The 26399-nt window shown below is 35.0% G+C and overlaps 2 protein-coding genes across 3 annotated transcripts in view; one reads left to right on the top strand and one right to left on the bottom strand.

The window, feature by feature from the left end:
* LOC134240558 (mediator of RNA polymerase II transcription subunit 25-like) overlaps positions 1-9217 on the bottom strand; it is an 18301-nt gene extending 9084 nt beyond the window's left edge. The window contains exons 1-11 of the mRNA XM_062722649.1: positions 9069-9217; positions 8877-8922; positions 8491-8615; positions 8055-8156; positions 7506-7626; positions 7236-7301; positions 6926-7016; positions 6767-6823; positions 4629-4757; positions 2037-2242; positions 1788-1833 (exon numbers count right to left, since the gene is read on the bottom strand). Coding sequence (XP_062578633.1) covers positions 1788-1833; positions 2037-2242; positions 4629-4757; positions 6767-6823; positions 6926-7016; positions 7236-7301; positions 7506-7626; positions 8055-8156; positions 8491-8615; positions 8877-8922; positions 9069-9187 — 1108 coding nt within the window. The 5' untranslated portion in view covers positions 9188-9217. The remainder of the gene's footprint in view (positions 1-1787; positions 1834-2036; positions 2243-4628; positions 4758-6766; positions 6824-6925; positions 7017-7235; positions 7302-7505; positions 7627-8054; positions 8157-8490; positions 8616-8876; positions 8923-9068) is intronic.
* A 3299-nt stretch (positions 9218-12516) lies between these two features.
* LOC134240557 (kinesin-like protein KIF28P) lies at positions 12517-24976 on the top strand. Of its 2 annotated transcripts, none has more exons than XM_062722647.1 (20): positions 12517-12722; positions 12837-12969; positions 14164-14243; positions 14539-14650; positions 14769-14880; positions 15216-15323; positions 15597-15727; positions 15968-16264; positions 16731-16855; positions 18380-18546; positions 20258-20389; positions 20642-20796; positions 21494-21780; positions 21922-22005; positions 22132-22194; positions 22613-22756; positions 23045-23170; positions 23397-23630; positions 23912-24050; positions 24407-24976. In XM_062722647.1, exons 1-20 carry the CDS (start codon positions 12558-12560, stop codon positions 24649-24651), a joined length of 3039 nt encoding a protein of 1012 aa, XP_062578631.1. In that variant the 5' UTR covers positions 12517-12557; the 3' UTR covers positions 24652-24976. The 2 variants fall into 2 exon arrangements, with proteins under 2 accessions (XP_062578631.1, XP_062578632.1); XM_062722648.1 differs by having other exon boundaries at positions 23912-24061; positions 24407-24513.
* Positions 24977-26399: the final 1423 nt, after the last annotated feature.

Here is a 26399-nt window from a genome sequence, read left to right as displayed (position 1 = left end):
AATAGAGCCCCCCCCCCCGCGCCCACCAGAACCCATGACCCTGGGGCCATAAAATTCACAATCTTGGTTGAGGAACACTTGCTTATCATAACTATGTACTTAGTTAGTTTATTTAATACCTAGGAGCAGAGAAGAAGATTTTCAAAGAATTCATGTATTTTCACTTTATAAAGAATAAAGTCCCCCCCCCACCAGAACCATTGATGCTGGGGCCAAAAAATTCACAATTTTTGTAGAGGCACTCTTGCTCATCATAACTATGCACTTAGTTAGAAAACGGATAGCAATAGGTCACCTGAGTTTACTCAGGTGACCTAATCACCTGAGTTTACTCAGGTGACCTAAAAATCATACAATTATAGAGTACATAACATTGTTTATCTCCGAATAACTTCAGTTTTGTAATAAAACATACATGTACATTAATTCAAAATTTTGAATGAACTCATTCAGAGTTCTTGAGATCTTTTTTTCACAGTCAGTCATTTGGACTGACTGCCATGTGAAGTTTGTCAGTCCGGACAAATTTCTATCAGTCCCAAAAAAAAAAATAAATAAAAAGATGAAAACTTTGTTCGATTTTATTATCAATACATTGTGCACCATATTTCAATAAACACTGCATACTTCATGCTGATTTGATTGTCGATTTTCTTTAAATTATCTCGGGGGTCGATTTTCTTCATAGGTTTTTAATCTAGTTTGATTTTCTCACTTGGCTTACCATAGCACTGTCAACAAACCTGTTTTATCAGTTTACCAATCATAGTTTGACACTTATATATATGTAATTGGTATGAAATTTTGTCAGATTTTTGCAAGTTCCTCTGTCAACATTTACCAGTCATTTGGACTGACACAGAACGCAAAGTAATCAGTCCTTGGTTGTTTTAATCTTGCCGACAGGACCGAAAGATTTCAAGAACTCTGACTCATTGCATATGTAGGACTCCAAAGTGCGATGGGACTCCAAAGTCGATGGTCACGCAAAAGTCCGATGGTCCGCACCAATCCGCGATGGTTAGAGACGCCAAACCCCGATGATGCTGAAAACATTTAACGCTTATGACGTCATAGTACTAATGCGCCAAACAACAATGCCATAACCATGCCAAGGTTTTAAAATAAGTATTAAAATACTTATCACCATCCGAAAACTAACCCTTATCCCCCGAATAGGTGCGAAACTAACCCTAATCACTCGAAAAGTGTGTAGGCCTAACAACTATATAGATATCCAGATATCTTGGGTGGGTGCTTTACTAACCCTCATAACTTGACTAGTGTGCGAGGACTAATACTAAATCAAAACAATTAAAAGGACTAACCCTTATCAGTTGAGTGGTGTGCGAGGACTAATCCCAATATCTCTGATACATGTAAGTAATACGCAAAATAAATAAAAGCGTAATATAACTATGCAAGGATAAATTCGGAAATGATGGCATTTGAATGCAGGAAAACAGCGTCAAGGATTGATGTCAAATTATTGTGGCATCATAAACGTCGATTGTTTCTCCATACCATCGGACTTTGGCGTGTCAGATCATCACACTTTAGCGCAGCGTGTCTCATAGGAAACGAGCCATAGGACTTTGGCGTGACCATCGGACTTCAGCGTCCGCACCAACAACATACCATCGGGGTTTGGCACAGACCGTCGGGGTTTAGCGAGACCATCGGACTTTGGCGTCACCATCAGACCTTGGAGTCTTACATATATATTACAGACCATCATTGAAAATGATATTTTTTTTTTAAATAAAAACACAGCAATTAAAACTAACCCGTGCTCCTATTCTGCATGCTGGTATCCATGCCTTGCATGGGATTCTAGAAGATAAATTATATGTTTCAGAATTTTTGTACACCTCAGCATGGAGAATTATGAAAGAATACTCCTAGGAACATAAATAAACATTTCAACATAAATCAGAAAATTTCAAACTATAAGTACAGTAATTTTAACATTCCAACCACTTTACTGTAAAAAATAAGCTAAAAATGGAATAAAAGATTTTGTACTGAGTACTCACCATTTTAAGTGGGTCGTACTGTGACTGTGGTGGCATGGGATTGGACATTTGTTGCTGTACAATTTGTTGCTGCTGGGGTTGCTGTTGCTGGGGTGGCTGTGGCATTGGGCTGTGTTGGAGGGGGACTTGGGGGGAGGGGGACGGCTGGTTGAGGGGCTGCTGGGGGGAAGGCATGGACTGTATAGAGTGGTCCTGGGTACTCAGTGCTATCAAATCAAATGTTTCCTAGTACATGTATAATCATTCAGACTTAAACTGATAAAGAGATAAACAATGACAAAAGCAAAAATAAGTTTATACAAACAAAACCAGAACTCCAATCATCATTACAGAGTAACCAGTAAACTGCTTACAAAGTGCTATTCCTAACAAGAGGCCCACGGGCCTTATAGGTCACCTGAGTATCATGTAACAACTTTCTAGCGATTGTATTTGGTTTGTGTTTTAATCCAAAAGCCATGAAATTCACAAATTTTGAAAGAGGCACCATTGCTTATGAAAGGGCAGATTTCAAAGCATTAATTTATATTTAGTCAAAGTACCCCCCTGGTACCCCTGACCCAGCTGCCCTGAAATTATCTATTTTGAAAGAGGCCCATTTCTTCATTATAAGGCCAGCATTTTTTTATGTTTAGGTTTAGTTATGAACATGAGAATAAAAAAGTCCCGAAGGAGAAGGAAATAAAAAAAAAAAATTTGATAAATCAATTATTAACATTTGTACATTCTTTTTTATGTTATCCTAATAGGCTCCTTACCACTGGACACATAATGCTTACAAATAGGAAAGTAGAACATTTAATCGCTTATTTCATCATCTGCCAGTTTGGGTCAGTTATATAAATTTTGTGATGTTGATCAAAATATATTTTAAAAAATCTTTAAAAGTCTTTCAATATAATTATTTTCATTTTTTTAATATGTGTAGACATTGTTCTAAAATTTTCTTGATGCCTCAAATTACAATTCCTATCATAAAACAGAGAGGGAGTATTGGGGAGTAGGGTGAACATTTTTGCAATTAAGTGTGAAATAATTTTTCTGGCTGATACAAATGATACTATATGCCTGTATATATTTGTATATTCTTACCTTTTAATAGTTAATTTTTTTTTATTTCTTCAGGTTATTGTTTATTTCTTCCTCAAATGGACTTAACTTCTCCCATAGTTTTATTCATTACATCTGATGCAGCAACCCTTTTCTGAAGAATGATACTGTAAGCTACAACAGAGACCTAAACAATGTCGCTGGCAATATGCAATAGCTACCACGGGCAGTTTAAAACCTGGGGAGGAAAATAATTTACAGACAGATACTTTTGAAACGAATACATAATTATCTCACCAGCATGTCATTGTGCAACAAAGTCGTCAGCATTTTATGTGTCCTTTGAACGGGTGAAACGTTTTGAATAGCACTCTTATCGATGAATTTTACACTAAACCAAGCTATCTTCTCAGATCTAGCTTTATTTACCCGCCGTTTCATCGTAAAACCGGAAGTGCGAGTTCATAAATTTGAAATCTCGATCCCGACTCAAATTTGACATCGGAAAGAAATTTTTTTAATTTTTTTCTGAAAATTCAAAACCTTGAGCGGAGGGTTTGTAAAACTGAAAATAAAATAAATCCTGGCCTTAAATATGTAATTAGATCATTAACCAGGAGCAAAGGATAAGATGTTCACAGAATTCATGCATTTCACTGTATAATCATTGGAGCCCCACCCCAAAACAAGAACCCCTGACCCTGGGGCCATAAAATTCATAATTTTGGTAGAGGCACTCTTGCTCATCATAACTATGTACTTAGTTAGTTTATTTAATACCCAGGAGCAGAGAAGAAGATTTTCTTTTCTTTATTGTTTTTTCACTATATTATCAATAGAGCCCCGCCCTAACACCAGAACCCCTGACCCTGGGGCCATAAAATTCACAATTTTGGTAGAGGCACTCTTGCTTATCATAACTTTGTACTTAGTTGGTTTATTTAATACCCAGGTGCAGAGAAGAAGATTTTCAAAGAAATAATGCATTTTCACTACCTACTTATTTAGCCCCGCCCTAGCACTAGAACCCCTGACCCCAGGGCCATGAATTTCACAATTTTGGTAGAGGACTCATTGCTGATTACAAACATGCAAACAGTTTGACTGCTTGATGTCCAGGAGTAAAGAAGATTTTTAAAGATTGCATTAATTTTAGTGGTTTTGGCCCCACCCCTCAGGCCCCAGGGGGGCAGGGACCCTGAAATTCACAATTTTTGTTCCCCTTCACCCACAGATGCTGTATACAAAATTTGGTTGAAATTGGTTTAGTGGTTTCAGAGAAGTAGCTGAAAATGTTCAAATGTTAACACACGACGGACGACGAACGACGGACGCCGACGGACAAACACGGATGGCAATAGGTCACCTGAGTGACTCAGGTGACCTAAAAAGATGATGTTTTCATTATCTAGTTGTTTGTAAGGAACACTTTCCAAACTAGTGAAAATGTCCTTTTACATCTATTACTAATTAACCTTAAAATAAACTAGTGATTTGTTTCTAGGTACAGATTTTCAGCTTTGTTTCTGATGCTTGGCTTACCAGTTCCTGTAGATGTTGTGTTCGGTTTCCTGAATGAAGAGTCCACGGACATCTGATCCGTGAGGGATGGCGCCGGGGAAAATCCTGTGCTGGCAGAAATACTGGGAGGGGCGGGGCTGGTGGGGTTCTCTATAAGACAGATATCTTTACATCAGTTTTAAGATAAATTTAAAAACTTCAGACGAGAGACATTTCATATATTCAAAACTTTTGGAGTAAGATATTGTCCTAGAGTAAGAAATGGTTAAAATCAGCAATTTCAACAGCAGAGGTGTAAGCTTTGCATTTCAATAGGCATTGTATTGACAACCTCTAGTAATATATCCTGAAAGCTAGCTTATTTTGTAAACCTCCAATTAATTTGAAATATATGTATGCTTGGATCAAGATCTTTTTAGCTTTGGACTTCAAATACAAATACAGCTGAACTTCAGTATCTCAAACATTGATATCTCAAATATCATGGATACGAGTCCTGTAACTTGAATTTTTGGTAGTTTACTGTCGATACCTCAAATCCTTGGATAAATAGGTTTTTCTCTTTGTTCTATTGATATAATAAGGTTTGACTGAACATGTAAATACAGTTAGCTTTATTCTAGATCTGACATGAAGACTGTATATGTGTATAAGCCTCTCTAGTCAGGGTCTGTACATTTATCTTTGCTTCTGAGACAAAATTATGAATACTCCTATAAACCTCTACAGATCTTTTTATTGTACAGTTATACATGTGTGTATTCACCTATATAAACCTCTGTACTCACTGTTTGTAGAATTTCTACTGTACCATGTACCAAGTTATATGTTTCAGTACACCCTCTACACTGACTATCTGTAGATCTATTTTATTGAGTTATACATACTGTATGTGTACAACTATAAATGTCTTTACTCATGTCTGTGCTAAAATAGTCTAGTGTGTACCCTTATAAATGTCTGTACTCAGTGTAGGTTTATCTTCATTTGATGTACATGTACCTGTGTACAGCTTTCTAAACTTACTGTCTATAGATTTGTCTACAGCTATATACCATGTCTACACTTAGCATCTACAGCTTTGTCTACAGCTATATACATGTCTACACCTACTGTCTACAGGTTTGTCTACAGCTATATACATGTCTACACCTACTGTCTACAGCTATATACATGTCTACACTTACCGTCTACAGGTTTGTCCACAGCTATATACATGTCTACACTTACTGTCTACAGGTTTGTCCACAGCTATATACATGTCTACACTCACTGTCTACAGGTTTGTCTACAGATATATACATGTCTACACTCACTGTCTACAGGTTTGTCTACAGATATATACATGTCTACACTTACTGTCTACAGCTATATAATATCTACACTTACTATCTACAGCTTTGTCTACAGCTATATACATGTCTACACTTACTGTCTATAGGTTTGTCTACAGCTATATACATGTCTACACTCACTGTCTACAGGTTTGTCTACAGATATATACATGTCTACACTTACTGTCTACAGGTTTGTCTACATACATCCATGTCTGTACTTACTGTCTACAGGCTTGTCTACAGCTATAAACATGTCTACAATTACTGTCCACAGCTTTGTCTACAGTTATATACATGTCTACACTCACTGTCTACAGGTTTGTCTAAAGATATATACATGTCTACACTTACTGTCTACAGGTTTGTCTACATACATCCATGTCTGTACTTACTGTCTACAGGCTTGTCTACAGCTATAAACATGTCTACAATTACTGTCCACAGCTTTGTCTACAGCTATATACATGTCTACACTTACTGTTTACAGCTTTGTCTACAGCTATATACATGTCTACACTTACTATCTACAGCTTTGTCTACAGCTATATACATGTCTACACTTACTGTCTACAGGTTTGTCTACAGCTATATACATGTCTACACCTACTGTCAACATGTTTGTCTACAGCTATATACATGTCTATAGTTACTGTCCACAGCTTTGCCTACAGCTATAAACATGTCTACACTTACTGTCCACAGCTTTGTCTACAGCTATATACATGTCTACAGTCACTGTCTACAGGTTTGTCTACAGCTATATACATGTCTGCACTCACTGTCTACAGGTTTGTCTACAGATATATACATGTCTACACTTACTGTCTACAGGTTTGTCTACGACCGCTGCATGGTCTCCTGCTGGACTGTGTGCTCGTTCTGTAAAATCATCAATTAAATTTAATACATGTATATATAGAATGAAACAAGTCAGGTAATTTTACACCCAAAATGTGGCTGTACAAGTAGTCGGAAAATAACCTTCTAGCTGGAATCCGTGGAGTAAAACATGATGCCGTGGATCTGTGGTAAAGTCTTTCACTGGAGCTGACATATCAGCAGGGGAACTAGACTATGAACAGGAATATATATGTATACAATTCCATTAAATCTGATTGAAAGACATTTACTACTGGTAATCCAATAACTGTAAGCACTAAGTTAAACATTTTTTTATTAACTTAGAAATTGTACCTTAAAACTTAAAGCATTATTAAAACACTTGAAAAATTTGCCCATTGAGAGCATTTATAAATGTCAGTAATCAGATAAAATGAGATGTGTATATTACCTCCTCATACAGTTTCTGAAGAGCAGGGATCTTTCTTGGGGATATAATGGACAGATGAATGCCTCTCTGTCAAAATACAAGTCAAATATAACTAACATACAACCAAAATACTAGACAACTATAATTTAACTGCAATTCTGCAAATCTCAGATACAGAAAAACATTTTTTTATTTTATATTATAATAGGTTAAGGCATCAATTGAAATTCACATTTTTACAATCATTTTATGTTGAAACATTTATTAAGCCATATAGACAAAAAGTCAAACCTTGGCCATCATGCTGGCTAACTGATCTGCCATATAACCTACATAACGGACCCCTTCTTGACTGGGTAGATTATAGGGTGGGGAATTACAGACAAGGATACAGTGTCGCTGCACAGGTAACCTAAAATTTTAACCAATGGTTATAAAAACTAAAGAATAACATCATCATTTATTTCTTCTCAAGTCTTTAGTTATTTTTGGTGAGTAGATTCCTAAATTATTTCTGTGAATAATTTGTAACTGGCTTACCATTGCAATTCTGCATTTTAGATTTAACAAGATGTGTTTGTGAAACACTATGCCCCCGATGGTAACACAATTCTGGAGTGGGACGTAGACTGAAGTGGTATACACTTACCCTTGACAGCGTAGTAGTATTAGATGACAAAAGACAAACAGGACAACCCCCAAACCCCCAACCCCCATATCTTTCGATCCTGGGGCATAAAAGATTGTACATCTTACAAACACTATGAAATTCTGAGCTCATAAAATACGGATAATATGGATTTCTTTGCTCTGAAAGACTTTCAGTGAACAGGAACCTACCCAATATCAATGCGAACTTTCTGGAGATCATCGAAGACATGGAGAGCTGTACTCAAACCTTCAGTGATGTGGCTACATGACTCCCCTCCACCACCAATAAACCTGATATTTCAAAAGATAGATGAAAATGTGTAGAAAAAGAGGCAACCCAAAAGTAACAATGTGAGTACCAGGTACTTTTAATATAAGCATTAAAATCAGTATAGGTTAAAGCATCAAAGCCAACCTGTTCTGAATTTGATTTGTAGTTAAACCCACATTTTTTTGATAACAGAATTAATGGGAAAATAGCATTTTTAAATATCGCAGTTTGCTCATAAAAATACAATCTGTTGTATATAATGTTTATGAAGAACACAGAAGAGAAGGCAGCATTTGACGTTTACAGTGGACTTAATAAGGCAGGCATCATATAAAAGTAGCCTTTATATCTTACGGTAGATCATCCAGCCAGGTAATGAACTCATGGATATTTGTAGTGACACTGGAACATCTCGATGTTGTGTCTGGGATGACATCGGCCGAGTAGAAGGTCACTAGGTTGTACAAGGAACAGCTATACTGCAAAAGAAAACAAAATGAATGTACTTTCACTTTCTAAAATTCATCAGAATATTAATCACACATTTCAAACCACTAGACAATATTCAGTCCATATTATGGCATATCTAATCCAATTTTACAATGTGTTTTATGTTTATAACTGTCTTCATTAGAGAAAAAGGGAATACCCTTAAAACAGGATTTATTAAGATCATATCTGCAGTGATGGCTTGTTTGTCATCTTAGTAATGTACGTCATGTTACATTTTATTTACTTACATCATGTCCAATGTCTGTTGGATCAGGAGGTCCACCATTAAACACTCTGAAAAAGAGTTGATTTTACATATAGTTAAAATTTTTGATCTACTCAACCAGAAACTCAATAAAGAAAAAGAATGACTATAAATAACATTTTTGTTTTGTCTCTGGGTTACTGTCACTAAATCTATCCAATTTCAAACATCTTACTCAAGAGCTGGAACAATATATTGCTTCTTCAGTACATCAATGTATGCACTGAGGTTCGCTGTGGCTTCCACCACTAGAACAACATCGGCTGGACTTGCTTTCTGATCTGTTGCAACCATATTTTTTCTACTTCTACAGGAAATAGGTCCAGTTACTTCCCTTCAGAGAGTTTCAGAGGAAGCGACTAATTACCGCAAGATAGCGGATTTGCTTTATAATTTTATTCATAGGGATTTTAAGGTACAAACCCATAAAATATCATCTAATGCCAAGTGTTGTCCAGTTTGGAATGTCAATATTTTGCAAGTAAGGATGGTAAATTAAATTAAAATAAAGTCAGTAGTTATTGGGATTCACATAATGCACGAAAAGATAACAAAAATCGTATATAGATTTAAGCTTATTTTAATTTATTTAATTATTTAATTTCATTTTAATTTATTTAAGTGAAAATCACTTTACGAAAGTAGACATGTAAGTTTATTTGCATTTTGATTTCTTACTGTAATGTTACGAAAACATTTTTAAAAATGTTTTAATCACGTGATTTTGTATGTTTTAAAAAAACATTTTTGTAATGTTTTAGCAAAATGTTTCAGCTAATGTTATCAGAACATTTTCTTAAAATGTTTCAAATACATTTTTCGAAAATGTTTTTTAAAATTGTTTTATTCACACGGTTTGAACGAACTTGAATCTAACTAATACTGACCAATCGCATCATGACTTTGTTGTTAGTTTAAAAGTATATTTTTAAGGACTTTCCTCTGGATTTCCTTTTTTAAACACTTTTCTCGCCCATTGTGGCGCCCTATCGTAACTCTGGGGTCAAGATTTAAAGAAATTTGGGTCTGTATTATGTCAGGAGGCTTTAATTTTATTATTTTCTGGCCCTGTGGGTTTTTTGTAATTGAGAAAAAGAATTTTAAATGACCCCATCCAATTTTTACTTTTTTTTTTTAATCTCCCCTTGGATGAGGATGTGGACCTTTATTTGGACAATCTTGAATCCCCAGGCCCTTTACCTATAAGAATACTCAGTGCCAGATTTAGTTGAAGAAGATATATATCTAAATATTTATGTCTCTTGTTGAAATGGTCTAGTAGTTTTGCAAAAAATGGATGAAATTGTGAAAAAGTTTCCGACAACGGCGGTAGACGACGGAAAATTGAAGACAGATGGACAACCGTTAAAAAAAAAATCCCAATCCAGGTGGGGGAAAATTAAGGGGGATGTTATTCATATAGTGTTAAATTCCATTGATCTCTAAGTCTCATATAAGTTTAAACTTTTAACTCTTTCACGGGGTCTTTTGATATGAAAATCAATGTCATTCATTTCACTGATTCCTTTTCCAATTTTGACCCGGGTGGTTTAAATTTTGTCAGCCATCAAACCAAAAACGGAATTGCACCTCCCTTCTTTATCATGAATCTGAATACACACATATATGGTCCTTTCATTCACACTAACCAATGTTTAAAAGCATTACCTGCCATTTAAATTCCTCAATATTACGTAAGTTTATTTCACAAGAGTATAATATAAAGATTTATTATAACTGGCACCTGACCATATTTGATTGGGTATGATAGAACAAATACAATTGTCGAGGGTGCATGAATTTAATCGTGACATATGGATATTTAAAAGTGGGTTATTGAGCTCTGCATTTAGCAATTATTACAATTAGCCTAGGTCTAATACACATTTTGAAATACCTGTAAATTTTGTCGTCATAAGTAATCTATATCTACCAAGAGGTAAAATAAGGGATTTTTTAAAATCAACTTCATTATGTGTTTCTAAAAAAAAAAAAAAAAAAAAAACAAACATTCATTGTCATTGAGTTCTTCGGTAATGCACGCATCATGAAAGTAAAGTTCTGTTTGGAAAAGAGAGATAATTTACGTGCTTAAAAATGGGACACATGCACGAAACTTTAGGCCTAACACTTGTACTTTTATCCTGGGTCGAATCGTCACATTCTTCTACATGTATTTTTATTTTCTAAAATGTAAAATATTTTACACAGAAATAGTTAAAACATGTTAAAGAGACGAGAGATAATGTTTTTCATATTTAGCGGGTTTATCAGTTTATTGAAAAAATATGAATTTATAGGAAAAAGTCGGTTAAAGAGCTTACCACAGCTCATGTTATTTCTGTTGAATTGTATATATATGCCGACTATAAATAAAAATTACTTGACTTGACTTGACTTGAGGAAAGAAGTGGTATCGATTTCAAATTTAAAAAGTGAAAGAAAATAATGGTTTGGGGGCAAGTGTCTATACTGAGTGACACCGATAATCATAATTTATATTATATATAGTCTATTAATTAATATAATTTAATTAATAAATTACACAGTGTGATTTTAAAATACATGTATTTAAAAACAACGTGTGATATTTCCTAGCAAAGAGATTTCTAAAAATCAATTAAAAGAGGAATGTTACAGTTAAGTGATTGACAAACATCGTCACAGACCCCCCCCCCTCCCCTTTTAATGATTAATGTACAATATATGTTCATTTCCTTATAAATAAATGCAAAGTCGACAAATTAAAAGAATGAATAAAAACATAAAATAGGAATATTAAAATAATCAGTCAACCGTTCTAATTTTCAACCTGTCATGGTGACGTACAAGAAGGCTAAGTTGAGAGATACGTCATGGTGCTCTTTTCTGTAGGGTTCTTGTGAAGTGTAACAGGTGCCCCCTCAGGTGGCCCCACAATGAATGACGCGTGCTATAGCAACCAATCAACGTTTACAAACAGCTGTTGAGTAAGAATGGCTGAGTTGTGAGATCAAAATTGTTCACCAGCTAAATTTTAATAGCTGAACTTAAAAATTTTGGTGCATTACTGAAAATCTTTTCATCATGCCGGAGGAAAACGTTAGAGTTGCTGTGAGAGTGCGACCTTTCATATCCTTTTTTGATTTTTTTTCCTTGGGGAGATTTACCGCGCGCATCTTGCATGGCATACAGTGTACCGGTTGAAGTTATTAAATCTTATCAGCAGCATCTTACGAAATTTATGTTAGCTTAAGCTGTGTATTTACACGTAATTGACGGAAGTTCTTTATCGCAGAAGATTTTGCCTTGGGTTTATGAAGATTTTCTAAAGGCTGTGATAAAGGGGGCACAACTCTGCATTGTCACAGACCAATAGCAAAGAAATCCTGCTTATTCTGTAGTCACAGTAGTGTATTATTGTAGGTATAGGTATTTTTGTTAATTGCCAGTTTATACGGGATGCTCCTTGTTTGTCTGCACAGCATTTGCCCAGTGACAGACACATAAAACTACATACTCACTATAGATTTACCTTATATAGTGTAAGGTTGAAAAGTTCGGTAAATTATGATAATAATAAGTTGTTCATGTACCATGTGTATGAAAGCTGAATTATGTGTTGTTCCTTAACATTGTTTACAATCGCAGAGAAAGGGAGCGAAATGCTACCCTTATTATTGACATGAATGGTGCCACAACAGAGATTACAGACCCAGAAGGAGGTGACGAACCAAGGAAATTTACATTTGACTACAGTTTCTGGTCACACGATGGAAGCAAAGAGGAATCCAATGGCTACTATGGCCCTGACACTTCACACCCAAATGGAAAGAAATTTGCTGATCAGGTATCAGTTTTTCTCATTAAATAATGTGATCATACTAAAATTTTTTATCTTTGATCTTCAATCTTTACTTGTAATTGAAAAGGATGAGAAATTAATCACTGTAGTTATATTTAGAAAAAAGTTTATGATTCGCTGGGAGTTGCGGTTCTTCAGAATGCCTGGGAGGGCTATAACAGCACATTGTTTGCCTACGGTCAGACTGGCTCTGGAAAAAGTTGGTCCGTCGTTGGTTATGGGATTAACAAAGGTTTGTGTATGGATAAAAAATTGTCATAGAAAATGTGGAGCAACATCCTCCTTAATTTCCTGTTTACTGTGGAATCATCATTGTTCGTGGGGGACCAATGTTCGTGGATTTCATGGGTCACCCTTATCCATGAATTAACATCCCCCCAAACGTTCATTTTGTCAACATATTGATGCATAAGTGAACCATCAGATTTATGATTAACCCTCAAAATTACGTCCCCACGAACAGGTCAAATTTTGCTTACCAAAGAACATTGACCCCCATGAATTAAAATGATTCCACATTTACTGTATACTGTAAAACGAGAAAATTTGGCGCATACATATTTTAGCGCAAACGCAAGTGGGAATGCATTAGCGCAAATAATTTTTAGCGCTTGCACATGTCAGTAAAATATTTATATTTTATATTTTGTTTTTTTTTAATCCACACCCGTATTTGATTTTATGGTAAGTCGAGCACGGAAACACATAAGTACTCCAGTATATCAGAAAACATTCGTTAACTTTACCGCGGTACGCATTCCTGATACATGAACGTGACACAATGTTAAATATTTTTATATTAAAAGAAATGGAGAATATACTCATTTAAAATCATATTAAAACAATGCATGCATCGACAGAAAATTACTTCGATAAAACGGTTATCCTAATCAGGTATTGTGCAAGCTCAATCGCCATGCTTGATTGCATTGTTTACCTCGAGGCGATAGATGATTGACACGCGGAGAAGCCAAACTTTGAAGGGGCTAATGATAATAATTGTGTAACAACTACTGGGGTAACAATATTTAATCAAATTACAATTTGGCAAAACTTTCTGTCTTCTGAACATGTGAAGGACTAGTGTGTAAATAAAATCCAATGACCCTTCGACATTACGTAATCGCGCGTTCCGGTTTACATGTACTTATGTAAAAGCTTTAAACACGCAAAAAAATGATATTTAGAAATCCTTTAGCGCACAATTAATTTTACCGCTCAGGGGCTCTTGCGCCAAAGGCGCTAAAATAAGTAGTGCGCCAAATATTCTCGTTTTACAGTATGTATATATAAAAAAAATTAATTCAGAGAAGAAAATATCCTGAACAGATCTTAATTTTAAAGAAAAAGCAGCTTTGACTTCCTTGAAAGTTATAAACAATCTTACGTACAGTTCATAGATTCAATTTTGAATTATTCTACACAGGTATTGTACCTATGTTTTGTGACGACGTGTTTAAGCAAGTGGAAGCAAAGAAGGCCGAGGGAGACAAAACAGAATTTGAGGTACGAGTCAACAGAGTTCATGGATAACATGAACATAGAAATATTAAAAAAATATAAAAGATTCTCAATGTACAGACAATGATTTATGTAGATATCTATATACCTCAGTATAATTGAATAATTTATTCTCACACAGTTTGCTGAAATACATGTAAGAAATCTTCATCAGCAATTCAATTAATTATTCTAATGATTACATTAATTTCCCAGTATTACATATCAGCTCACACCATACAACAAACCTTAAGTAGTTGAGACTATATATATTCTAATTAATATATTTTTATTTTGACAGATCACATTTAGCATGTTGGAAATTTACAATGAACAAGTTCGTGACCTCCTTGACAGTCGAACAAAGAAAGGTGGACTTAGAGTCCGACAGCACCCAAAACTGGGATTTTACGGTACGATATGGGTTTTCATTTTGGAGAGAGAGGAGGGAGGGAGCTCAGCATCTTAAATGTGAGAATTGTTGATTTGAAATGTCAACAAATGATTTGATTTAGATTTTTGTGATTTCAGCTGAAGGTCTGAAAATTGTACCAGTAAAGAGTTACACCGACATTGAGGCCAGAATGGAGGAAGGCACACAAAACAGGACTGTTGCTTCTACAAACATGAACGCCACCAGCAGGTAACTATGGTAACAGCTAAAAATACCACAATGTTGACAGGGATCCTATGTATGCCAAAATCACTCCAGCAACCTACTATTTGACCTTGACTGCCATATTGACTTCAGCTAGTTAAATGTTTTTCTCGTTCATCCATTTATTGTCAGTGTGCACTTATAAATGGATAATCTGTCCTGCAAGGACACATCAGTGCCTTCTTTGTTCATATAGTTTACATGTTTTAGACAAGAGACAAAATATTAACTAAATAAAATGAAGTATATATTTCATCAATAATTTTATTGATCACAAATGGGTAATTATAATTTATAAATATATTTTTATTATTTTTCAGTCGAGCTCACACCATTGTTGGAATCACATTTATTCAGAAATTCCAGAATGCTGCCGGAGAGGATACCACAAAATCAGCTGTCACCAATCTGGTGGACTTGGCTGGCAGGTATGTTAGTACAATGTAGAGATAACAGAGTTTGAATCAACACTTAGGATTAATTAAAAATATAACTTTGAAAATACTAAAGTGGTACTAAGTACTTTTAGATTCCTTTTGAAGAGATCCAGTGGGAATTTAAATTGTTCAAAAATGGTTTTAAAGCTGGTTAAAATGAAATATTTCGTTTACATTACCTAAACTTTCTGTATGGGTGAATTAAATACTGAGTATTCAGAAATGTAAACAAACAAACTCTTCATATAAATCTCTTGATTTCAGTGAGAGAGCGGAGAGTACTGGAGCCACTGGGGACAGGCTAAAGGAGGGAGCGGCCATTAATCAGTCTCTCTCATGTCTGGGTAACGTGATCGCAGCGCTAGCAGACAGATCATCAGGAAAAAATACCCGAGGTGAGTCTAAAAGAGGCAAACAACTGAGAATCCTTATCTTAAAAAACAGAAATACACCTAATTTCTAATTTTTATTCAAGTAATTACATCACATTTCTCATGTTTTATTCAGTTTAACTTATAGTAATTTATTTTTTCATCGATGCAGAAACCAAGTAGATCTGTATCTTAATTATTCATTACATACTTATTCAGATAAACATATAGGCCTGGGTTATTCATTAAGATTCGATGTTTCAGTTCCCTACCGAGACTCTGTCCTGACCAAGCTGTTGAAGAACGCCTTGGGAGGTAACAGTAAGACCATCATGATCGCTGCCCTGTCCCCCGCCGACATTAACTACGACGAGACCCTGTCCACTCTCAGGTACGCAGACAGAGCCAAGCAGATCAAGAACTCCACCTCAGTCAATGAGGACCCCACAGAGAAACTGATCCGAGAGTTACAGGAGGAAAACGAGAAGCTGAAGGCCATGTTGGCCTCGGGTAAACTCGAGATGGTGGCGGGCGAAGAGGATGAAGATTTAACGGAGGAAGGTAAAATTAGTTTTTGTTTTTTTATCTCAGATTTGATATTTTAAGCTGGCTAATACCAAAAGGAGGAGTTTTACCGAATGCTGAAACCTTTTAAGCAATCCCATAAACATTAGCTTTTGATACTAAATTAATAAAAGATTGTGAAAACTTTTAATCTATGACAATACATTAGAGGGGATTTACATGTACCCTAAACAAACAAGCTCTTTAAAAAAAAATTCCAAATTCATACACTGCAAATTTACAAGTAGAATGCTGGCAACTTCTCTATCACAAGTCTGATTATTATGAAGTGTTATTGTTTGGCTGTAATATTATCTTCAGATTTAAACTCCAATCAAATAAAAGAATAAATTAAATGTCTTTTTGAAAGGAACTTCCTGAAAGCAATATTCCTGTAATTTAGATTCACAGTTGATTTTAGCTACCATTGTATGAGGTAAATATTATCTCTGTTGCTTTGTAGAGAAGAAACAGATAAAGGAAGAACTAGAAGATCAGTACAAATCTATTCTGGACAAAAATGCCCAAGAAATGGAGGATATGAAGAAAACCTTTGAGGAGAAACTGAAGGAGGCTGAACAGAAAGGTGTAAGTAGACCAGTATGTGATCAAAGGGGGTGGGATTGGAGGGGAGGGGTGGTGAGAGGTGTAAGTAGACCAGTATATGATCAAAGGGGGTGGGATTGGAGGGGAGGGGTGGTGAAAAGGGGGTGGGATTGGAGGTGTAAGGTGTAAGTAGACCAGTATGTGATCAACGGGGGTGGGATTGGAGGGGAGGGGTGGTGAAAGGTGTAAGTAGCAGAGTTTCCGAAAACTATCGGTCCTACCGGCAAAAATAGAAAATCAAAATGTCCGATGAAATTGGCTATAGTACCGGTCTGTGTGACCGATTGTGGTGAGGGCTTGTCCTGATTAATTTATTGCACTCTGATCTACTGCGAAGTCTTCATAAATGAAAATTTTCAATGTAGCATGCTCCTATTCTTTGTAAATATCCATAATCTTATCCATTTTGCAATTCTTCCTGACTTATTTACTTCCAAAAACGATCGTTTTTTTTCCTAATCCAAATTTCCTCTATTCCTCTGTTAATGGTAAACACATGCAGTATATAGGTCATGCAGTGCAATGTCCACCAAGAAAACGTAAAGATAATTTAAATTTATTTTTATTTTGAATTTCTATCATAACAGTAAACTGCTATTTATATATGATTCAATTTTACAAGTGAGTATTTAATTTTTATTTTAAAAAGAATTCTAGTAACCATAAGACATTTTCTTTTTCAACAATTATTTTTTTTCATAATTTCTTGTTTCTTTCCCCCAATATTTACTTGGGGCTAGTGACTTTATTGCTGCCACAAGCCTGTGTGGTCTTTTGCCATGCTTGAATTAAGTCTAGTTGCATAACCCTGGTATCCAATCTGTGTTAAATTGGTGAGACCTGATGAAAATTTATACATATTCAATGCCATTTGAAATATACACTGTATATTCTAAAATTTATTTGGACTGATAGAATATGCTTCGGACCGGTAGAACGCATTAAGTCATCAGTCCGAATGACTGATAGAAATATTTGGTTTTCGGAAACTCTGAAGTAGGCCAGTATGTGATCAAAGGGGTGGGATTGGAGGGGAGGGGTGGTGAAAGCTGTAAGTAGACCAGTATGTGATCAAAGGGGTGGGATTGGAGGGGAGGGGTGGAGAAAGGTGTAAGTAGACCAGTATGTGATCAAAGGGGTGGGATTGGAGGGGAGGGGTGGTGAGAGGTGTAAGTAGACCAGTATGTGATCAAAAGGGGGTTGGGGGGTAAAGAGGAGGGGTGGAGAAAGTAGATGTTAAGGAGATGAGTGGAAGAGTGGAGAAAGGTATAAGTAGACAAGCACATGATCAGAGGAAGGGAGTGGACAAAAAAGTGCTGGAGGACCATTACTTGATTCAGGGTGTTTCATTGAGGAAAATAATGAAAATATTTGAATTTAATTTCTTTGGAATGAACAATTGAATAAGTTGTTACTAGTATTTAATTGATGAGAATGGGTCAGAACATTTTTTTATTTACAATGTTTCGAGACAATAAATTAATTCTTTACCTATCTGATATTTAGGGTGGAGGAGGGACTGATTACCATGCCATTGCTGAGAAGAAGAAGACGGTCCCCCACTTGTCTAACCTGAACCTTGACCCCCAGCTGTCAGGACACATAAGTCATTTCCTGGAGGCCCCCGAAATTTGCCTCGGATTTGAAGGGGACATTGTTTTGAAAGGGCCAAGGTAGGAAATCATGAAACAGTTTACTGTAAATCCTTTTTTCTTCACAATTACTTTTTTATGCTTGATTAAATGAGATTATTAACATGCAATTGTTTCATCCTCAGATATTTTTTTGTATTAAAGATTACATGTATATACTACAATAACAAGATTTTGTGAAAAATTTACTCACTTACACTTAACATCATTCCTGCAGTGATAAGGTATTGCAAAACTTTGCCCATCTACAGTATTTTGTGCAAACTGCTTTTTTTTTTTTTTAAAAACTTGCAGTCTAAAAGTTTTGCAGTTTATCTCCTAGAATTTAGTAAATCAGTGATTGATTACTCCAACATAAAAACAAATTTTTGATTAAAATTACAGATCATGTATTCCAGATAAAAATCACTTTGGTATGTGCCTTTTCGCAAGAGTCGTACATGTATACGTACATTGTATGTGCATTCCAAAATATAATATGTATGAAATATAGATTTATGGCTAGCCAATTCTAATTACATGTATTGCAAGGTTGCAAATTGCATCAAAACTTCAGGGGCCATGTGGGCGTCCCAACTTTGCAAAATTTACTATCCCATATGTATTGGGACCCACAATTTTCTGTCTAGTTGGGAAAAAAAAATCACCTTTTGTATTGTATTTCTTAAACAAGAAATTACAGTATATTCATATAAATTTATTCATTTTCCTGCATATTTTGACACCTCTTATTTAAATTCCACATTTTTCTTTACATAAAGACCTCACTTTATTAAAACATGGACATAATTGGGGGTCTAGAAAACGTTTAATGGAAAGGAAAAAGTGAAAACAAGTCTATTCAAATAAGGTTGTCCTCTGGAAAAGATAAGATATAATCTTTACTCACCTTGTTAGAGATAAGATCCTCAGGAATTTGTCACCGACAGAATGAATTCTATTTTTATTTGCAAGTGGATGAGTGGTTACATGTATTTGCAACCCTGAATATAGTCTGCATTATCATCTACATATTCATGGGACATATGATATTCCCATATACTCCTAGTAGAACAGTTGTTAGAGAGTATGTGTTATGTCAGACAAATCAGTCTAGTTGCATGTTTGTATGTACATATAGCCTTTTATACAATGTAATATTCATTGAGAAAAGCATCTTCAATTTGATTTATTAGAAAATTATGCTAGAGATACAGTACCTTAATTAATTTTAACAATAATTGTACTGCTTTATTAATGTGGGGGTATAGGTCATACCTATATGATAGCATAAAAAATAGACACCAGTGACCAACATAACTGTGCTATGTAATTTTTTTCTTCAGTGATTGCAACCCTTAGTTTTAATGATTTATATCAGTCACTCAGGAAAAGTGTAAAACAGACCATTCTTTCTATCTTAGTTTATTATTAATGGAGTGATAAAGGCAACTGATCAGTTTGAAAAAAATATTTCAACAGATGTAAAAGTTAATATACAACTGGAATAAATGTTGAATTATTTTCTTTTTCTCTGCAATCTGCATGAAATTCAGGGACGAATGTTTAATTCAATTTTTTTAAAAAATTAAGTCTAAGGCACATTCAGCAAAATTCTGAGTAATTAAAAGAAAAAAAAAATACTTTAAAGAATGATAATAAACTTTCATTAAAATACTTGTATAATGTTTATATTCATTTTCATGTTGATTGTAACTACCATTTAAAACTGACTATGTTATTTCCTATTTAGTGTTGCAGCTAAACATGCCATAATCAGAAATGATGGGGGGAAGTTCACCATTGAACCGTGCGACGTTACCAACAGATTGTTACAGAACGGGAAGGCGGTAGTGTCCAAACAACCCCTCAACCATAATGACAGGTACAACGATAAAAAGACCCTGCTTAATTGTTTTAGTTGATTGAAAGTCTGCTTTTTTAAAATTGTTAATTCATATGATTGCATGATGTTAAAAAAACACAATGCATTTACATGATAACTTATTGTAAAAGAAGTTCATATAGCATTCGTTGATATGTCTATTAAGATTTTATATGGTGTATCATACATTGTACTTCATAATAAATGTTTACAGGAATCCTATTTCTAATGTTTTCCATTCCTATCCAATAGATTGATCTTTGGAACCACACAGTACTTTGTGTTTGTAAATCCTAAAGAAAGGGACTCCTCTAAACAGAAGTATCCCGAGGTGACGTTTGAAATGGCTCAGGAGGAGGTGGCTAAAAAGTCCGGATTTGACATGAGTGGAGAAAACAAGTCTAGAGGTCAGTTAGGCCTAGAAAAAAAATATGTTTGTTTCCGCTTTCCCGACCGACCCTAATTTATAGTGCCGACCCTAAATATTTTTTTAAATGCTTTTGTCCCATGATGTGCAAGATTTCAACCAGGGAATTATAGCCTCCAACTTTGCAAGCTTTTCAAGACAGAAAGAAGTTTGGGTCACCTTTCTATTATAAGTTAAGTCACAGTAATGCTTGAAAACACCATTTCTTTTGTCATTAATGTTACTTCTATACATGTTCTGATTAAAGAAGCAAAAAAAATTTTTTCAAAAAAAAAAAAAAAATTGCCTACTTACCTACCCTATATTTTTTCAGCCTGAAAGCGGAAACAAACATATTTTTTTTCTAGGCCTTATTAACTTCAGTATCAATAGACATTTAGAGATAAATTCTGTAGTGCGTTTCAATATACAATAATGTAATCTTTAGAAGGTAGACATTACAGGTGATCAAGTCTGAGTAGGGTTGTTCTATGATGCTTCCTCCCAAGGGTGACAACCCTTCTCAGACCTAATAATTTGTGATGAGCTATTGTATTGTCATATGAAGGGAGACAACATAGTTGCCACCCTGGACATGGAGAAGATATCACAAATTGTGTCCCTGCATGTGACATGTTCTTGACCAATCAGCTTGATGAAAGATAATAATACTGATTATTCTCTGTTTTTAATGACAGATGATGCCCTGTTACAAGAAGACATGTTGGAGATCATGCCAGCAGTGGAGGAAGCTAATGCCATCAGTCAGGAACTGGACAAAAAGATGAAGTTTGAGTCGATGATTGTGTCCCCCGAGGCGCGGGGCGAACAGACGGGTCGGACAGAGGTCATGATCAAGGCCACAAACGTAGAGACCAAACACGAATGGATCTGGCCCAAGGTCAAGTTCATGAACAGGAAGTATGTGATGCAGGAGATGTACAATGACTTCTTGGATGGAGACGACCCCTGGGATTTACCACCAGTAAGTTAGCGTGTGTTTCTGGGAGGGGTATGATCTGTGATATTTACCCATGCCATGATAGGGCAACTTTTTCTTGAATGAAAATGATCCCTGGAATAAGGTCCATCACATTTTTACTAAAAGCAACTTTAATTTTTTCAGGAGAAGGATCCATTCATTGATGACATCAATGCAGAGTTCCATATTGGTAGTGTGAAAATCTGGCTGCAGTCAACCTCATACATGGTGAGAAAATCACAGACTTCTATAGACTGGACCTTGAAATATTTATTTCTAGATTGAGGAATTCATATGATTCACTTTATATCTTAATTAACAGAAAAATAATGATGCCATTTAATTTTTGTACAGATATCTATGAAGGAACAGTTGGATGTTATTGACTACCGAGGCTATGAAGTGGGAAAAGTCAATGTAAGCTACAGAGTGCACTTGTTCTTGTCAGATAGATTATAAAGATTAAAAATATTTGAAAGCAATTAGAAGTGTGTCAAAATTAAAACATGTAGTGCAAAGAACTTTGCTAGAAAAGACCTCCATTCAGGGTAATATATTGGTTACTTGAACCTGCGCCTTGTTGTCCTTACTTATGTGGATTGGCAGTCTCTGGCGTAACATGTAGTTTCTAAAGCTAAATGCATGTACATTTTTAAACCATTATATGACATTTTATCTCCATAATGTAAAAATTTATTTTTATTGTTGTGCTAGTACACTGTATATGATTTTAGAGTTTCATGTAGTTGTAACTGATACAAGGTGTATGTTTCTAGCCTATTACTGTTTGTTTTGTATGACTGATGTTGAGTATTTGTTTTTTTTTTTGTTCCAGATTGAGCTAGTCCCCTGTGATAAATCTGGTAAGGAGATATCTGAAGATGAAGTATTTGTAGAGGACCCATCAGAACTCATAGGTAAAGATGTCTTCTTCAAACTGAAGCTTGAGAATGCCATGGGTCTACCATCCAAGTTCACGGTAAGCTCCAACTCTCGACTTTATGTTAAGTGGCCAGCACTTGTTGTTGGATTTTTTAACGTTAACAAGAAAACCGAAGAACGAAAAAAAATCAATACTGGTAATGAAATAAAAAAAGTTGAAACATGTACGTGTATGTTGATTATTCCTTGTCTTTATACATCAAGTCTGAAAATTAAAATTTAAGAAATTCAGCTCATTGTCTTGTTTTGTTATGAATAAGCGTTCAGCAAAATGTTAGAATTATGTCAGTACATTTATTAATTTGATAATGTAATTTTTTGACAGGATCTGTATGCCAAATATATTTTCAATCATGAACAAAAACCATATGAAACCAAGAAGTTGAGCAATACCATCAACCCTCAATGGAAATTTAACCAAGTTCATGGATTTGCAAAATGCACAGCTGATGTGAGTGACAGATTTTCTTCTAAATTTTATCTTATCTTGGAAATCTTTCATAATTTACCATCATACAATGATTACTTAATGCACATGCAGTCATTTGTTCACTTCAAAGAGCAATTTTAGATACATGAGGGATAAGGGATCTTCTCATATTAAAGAACAACTATGCTCAATAATAACTTGTACATGTTATATGATGTGCTTCTTCAATATGTTATTTTCTGTCCAGGACCTTGAATTCCTGAAAGATGGAGCCATCATGCTGCAGGTCTGGGGAAAACAGAAGCCTCCAAAGGAGAAGAGAAGTGTGAACACGAAGGATGCCCTGGTTAAAGGAGCCCTGACCAAGGGTCAGTCCCACAATGTCAACACCAACAACAAGAAGGTGGACCCAGAGAAGGTCAAGTACATGGTCAAGTGTGCAGTGTTAGAGAAGAAGACACAACATCTAGAACAGAAACTGGTGAGGATCCAAATTTATCCTGTCTAAACTCTGAGTATCCTGATTTGATCAGAGTATTCTGATTTGGTTTGAGTAGACCAGTTTGGCTTGAAAATGTTAATTTGGTATGACTATTCCAACTTCGTTTGAGTAGCCCAAATTTGTTTGAGTATCCCTATTTGGTTTTTGTATCAGAATTATTTTTAGCTCACCTGAGCCGAAGGCTCTGATTACCTGTCATAATTCTTTCCACTGTGGAATCTGATTACCTTGTCTGACATTGTGTGCTGGTTTGATTACAGGCAGCCATGAAGAGAATGTTGGAGGAAGCAAACAAACACAAGAAGAGGAAGCTGACGATAGAACTGATCCAGAAGATCTACCACGCCCCCTCTAGTGACGCCGCCGAGAAATGTATTGCTCTTATTCCACAGGAAAAAGGTAAATAGTTGGTACGTATTTTAGGAGAAATTTCTCTTTTCGTATTTAATGACTTGTCGCGACTCGGTCCCTCTCACTGGCCCCCAGCCTCATCAGCTGGAGTCCCAAGGAGCAAAAACGCAGGAGGGATTGTTATTAACCCTTGAGTTATTGACGAAAAACTCTCTCTGCATTACAAATGCTCAAATCATTACTTTGTACCTTATTCATCTTCACATAAAAGCAATCATGAATTTAAGTAAGTTTTTTAGTTCTAAAAATGTTAACTTTTTAAAATATAAAATATGATGGAATACATTTTATTTCTGATGTGATTTACGTATGAATTGATTTTGATGAATTTTCAATATTTACAGATGACACATCATCGGAATCATCTAAATCTTCTTCTTCATCGTCTTCTTCATCTGATGAGGAGAAAAAGAAAACCAAAAAAGATGCTAAGGAGAAAAAGAAAGCTAAAGCAGTATTAAAGAAAAAGGAAAAACCGGCCTCGGCAAAGTCTAATCGGTCACCGCGTCCCCCACCAAATAAAGCCCGGGCTCAAACATCTGACGCCATCCGAAGCCAGAAACAATCCAGTTCTTGTGTACTCTTATAACTGTTAACCCGGGACTTAAAATCTGATTGACCTTCTTTAAGTTTGTTTTTGGGAACAAGGATGACTGATATTTATATTTTTTTCCGTCCATGTTTTATTTAAATTGTTGCATAATTTATTTCACCTGCTAGATATTACCAGTATTTCTCCAGATGCTTTGCTCAGTTTTATTTTTTTATACTGTTGTGTTCCCCCTCATTCAGTAGATTCCCTCTCTACATAATACAAAAATGTGTCGTTATTTAATCCAGTTAATGAGAACATTTTTATTTATTTTCAACACACATATCATATTTATTACAATGCTGTACAATATTATTGTATGTCAATGTAAAGCTTTCCAATTCATATATAATTTATGAATTTAATTTTTTTTTATCATCTGAATTTGTTTCAAATTGTTTTAATTCAGTTAAACATATATTTTTTATAGAATTACTATAAGCTAAATTGTTTCACAGTGTATTAAATGTTTATATACCTGGAATATGATTCTACAAAATGCTTATTTGACTGACATTTTCTATTTTTGTATCTTGAAGAAGCATATATTTCCTTTCCATTTTAGTGCATAATTCATCCTTTGTTTTCAGTGATATTTATGCTTACATTTATACATGTAAATGTTTAATTTACTCTTTCTGAATTTTATTAAAGTCTGCTCGTGTAGAGAAACTTTATTTTTATTCTGTTCAACAGGGTATGTTTTTGGACATTTGTTTTAAAATTCTAACATTGGAATTTTCACAAGAGTATTTTATTTTTTTTAAGTAAAACATTTTGAAGCAATTTGATTTCATAATGAATCACTAATCATTTAATGCATTTTGCACAATTGTATAATCACCCCTGAGTGCAATCCTTTAATTATACTCGTAGTTTGCACAGTGAAATTAGCACTTGAGATGCAATATTGTAACCAGAGAAAAAAAATTAAGTTTTGGAAAAACTTTCTATATAGAAATATGTCATGATCTGCTGCATATGCTTTAAACTATTTGTTGTTTATTGTTTAGTTAAGGTTGTTGGAGTGTTGTAAAATACTGTGATACTTTTTTCTACAATACCCTATACATGTGTTATCATGATTTTTATATAAAGTATGAATTGAGGACCGTCCAATGTTATTATCTAAACAACTGGAGATGTTTTTGCTGTTAAAATAAATCACATGATATACATTGCCAAAATCCTGTGATTTTTGATTGTTGCTGTGTTAGCGATAACAGTGCTCTGGGAGTAATAGTGAATTCAATGTTCAGATAATTAGTCACCTTATGGAGAAGTGCATAAGCTAGAAACTCAGATGTGACAATGACTGATGGATTTACTCAAATTTTAACCTAATTAAAGTCTAAATGAAATGATTATTCCTTATTCGCATTTATAGGCACCACAAACAGAAGAAATATTGATGTCCCCTTCAAGGGAGAGGTATATTGATTTGCACCTGTTATTGCGGTGTTGTCTGCACAATATCAAGAGGACCTTTAACTTGACATACACCTAACTTTATAAACAGATACCCTTTGAAGTTGAGATATCCCATATTGATTTTAAAGATAACAAGGACAAGAATCAAACTATATAGGAAGAAATTGTTCTTCAAAATCTCAAAAACTGAAAGATATCAAATTCTTGACCTTTGGTCACCAACACAATGGACAAACAAGACAAAGAAAGATAAGGGTCACTAGTATCTTGAGATCATGCTGCCTGGCGTGTTTCATACTAAATTGTTAAGCCAT

The sequence above is a fragment of the Saccostrea cucullata genome, unplaced genomic scaffold (assembly GCF_032062105.1).
Source record: "Saccostrea cucullata isolate Sc308-1 unplaced genomic scaffold, CSIRO_AGI_Scuc_v1 ctg7789, whole genome shotgun sequence".
In the NCBI taxonomy this organism is placed as follows: domain Eukaryota; kingdom Metazoa; phylum Mollusca; class Bivalvia; order Ostreida; family Ostreidae; genus Saccostrea; species Saccostrea cuccullata.
Note: the sequence above shows the minus strand (reverse complement) of the source record. Positions and strands in the feature narration are given on the sequence as shown.

What these genes read in the sequence shown, in the direction of transcription:
- LOC134240557 (XM_062722647.1), top strand. Translation starts at nt 12,558, where the DNA reads ATGAATGGTGCCACAACAGAGATTACAGACCCAGAAGGAGGTGACGAA. An exon ending in ATTGTTTTGAAAGGGCCAAG is followed by an intron (nt 18,547 to 20,257) that starts GTAGGAAATCAT and finishes TTTCCTATTTAG; the next exon opens with TGTTGCAGCTAAACATGCCA. An exon ending in CCCCTCAACCATAATGACAG is followed by an intron (nt 20,390 to 20,641) that starts GTACAACGATAA and finishes CCTATCCAATAG; the next exon opens with ATTGATCTTTGGAACCACAC.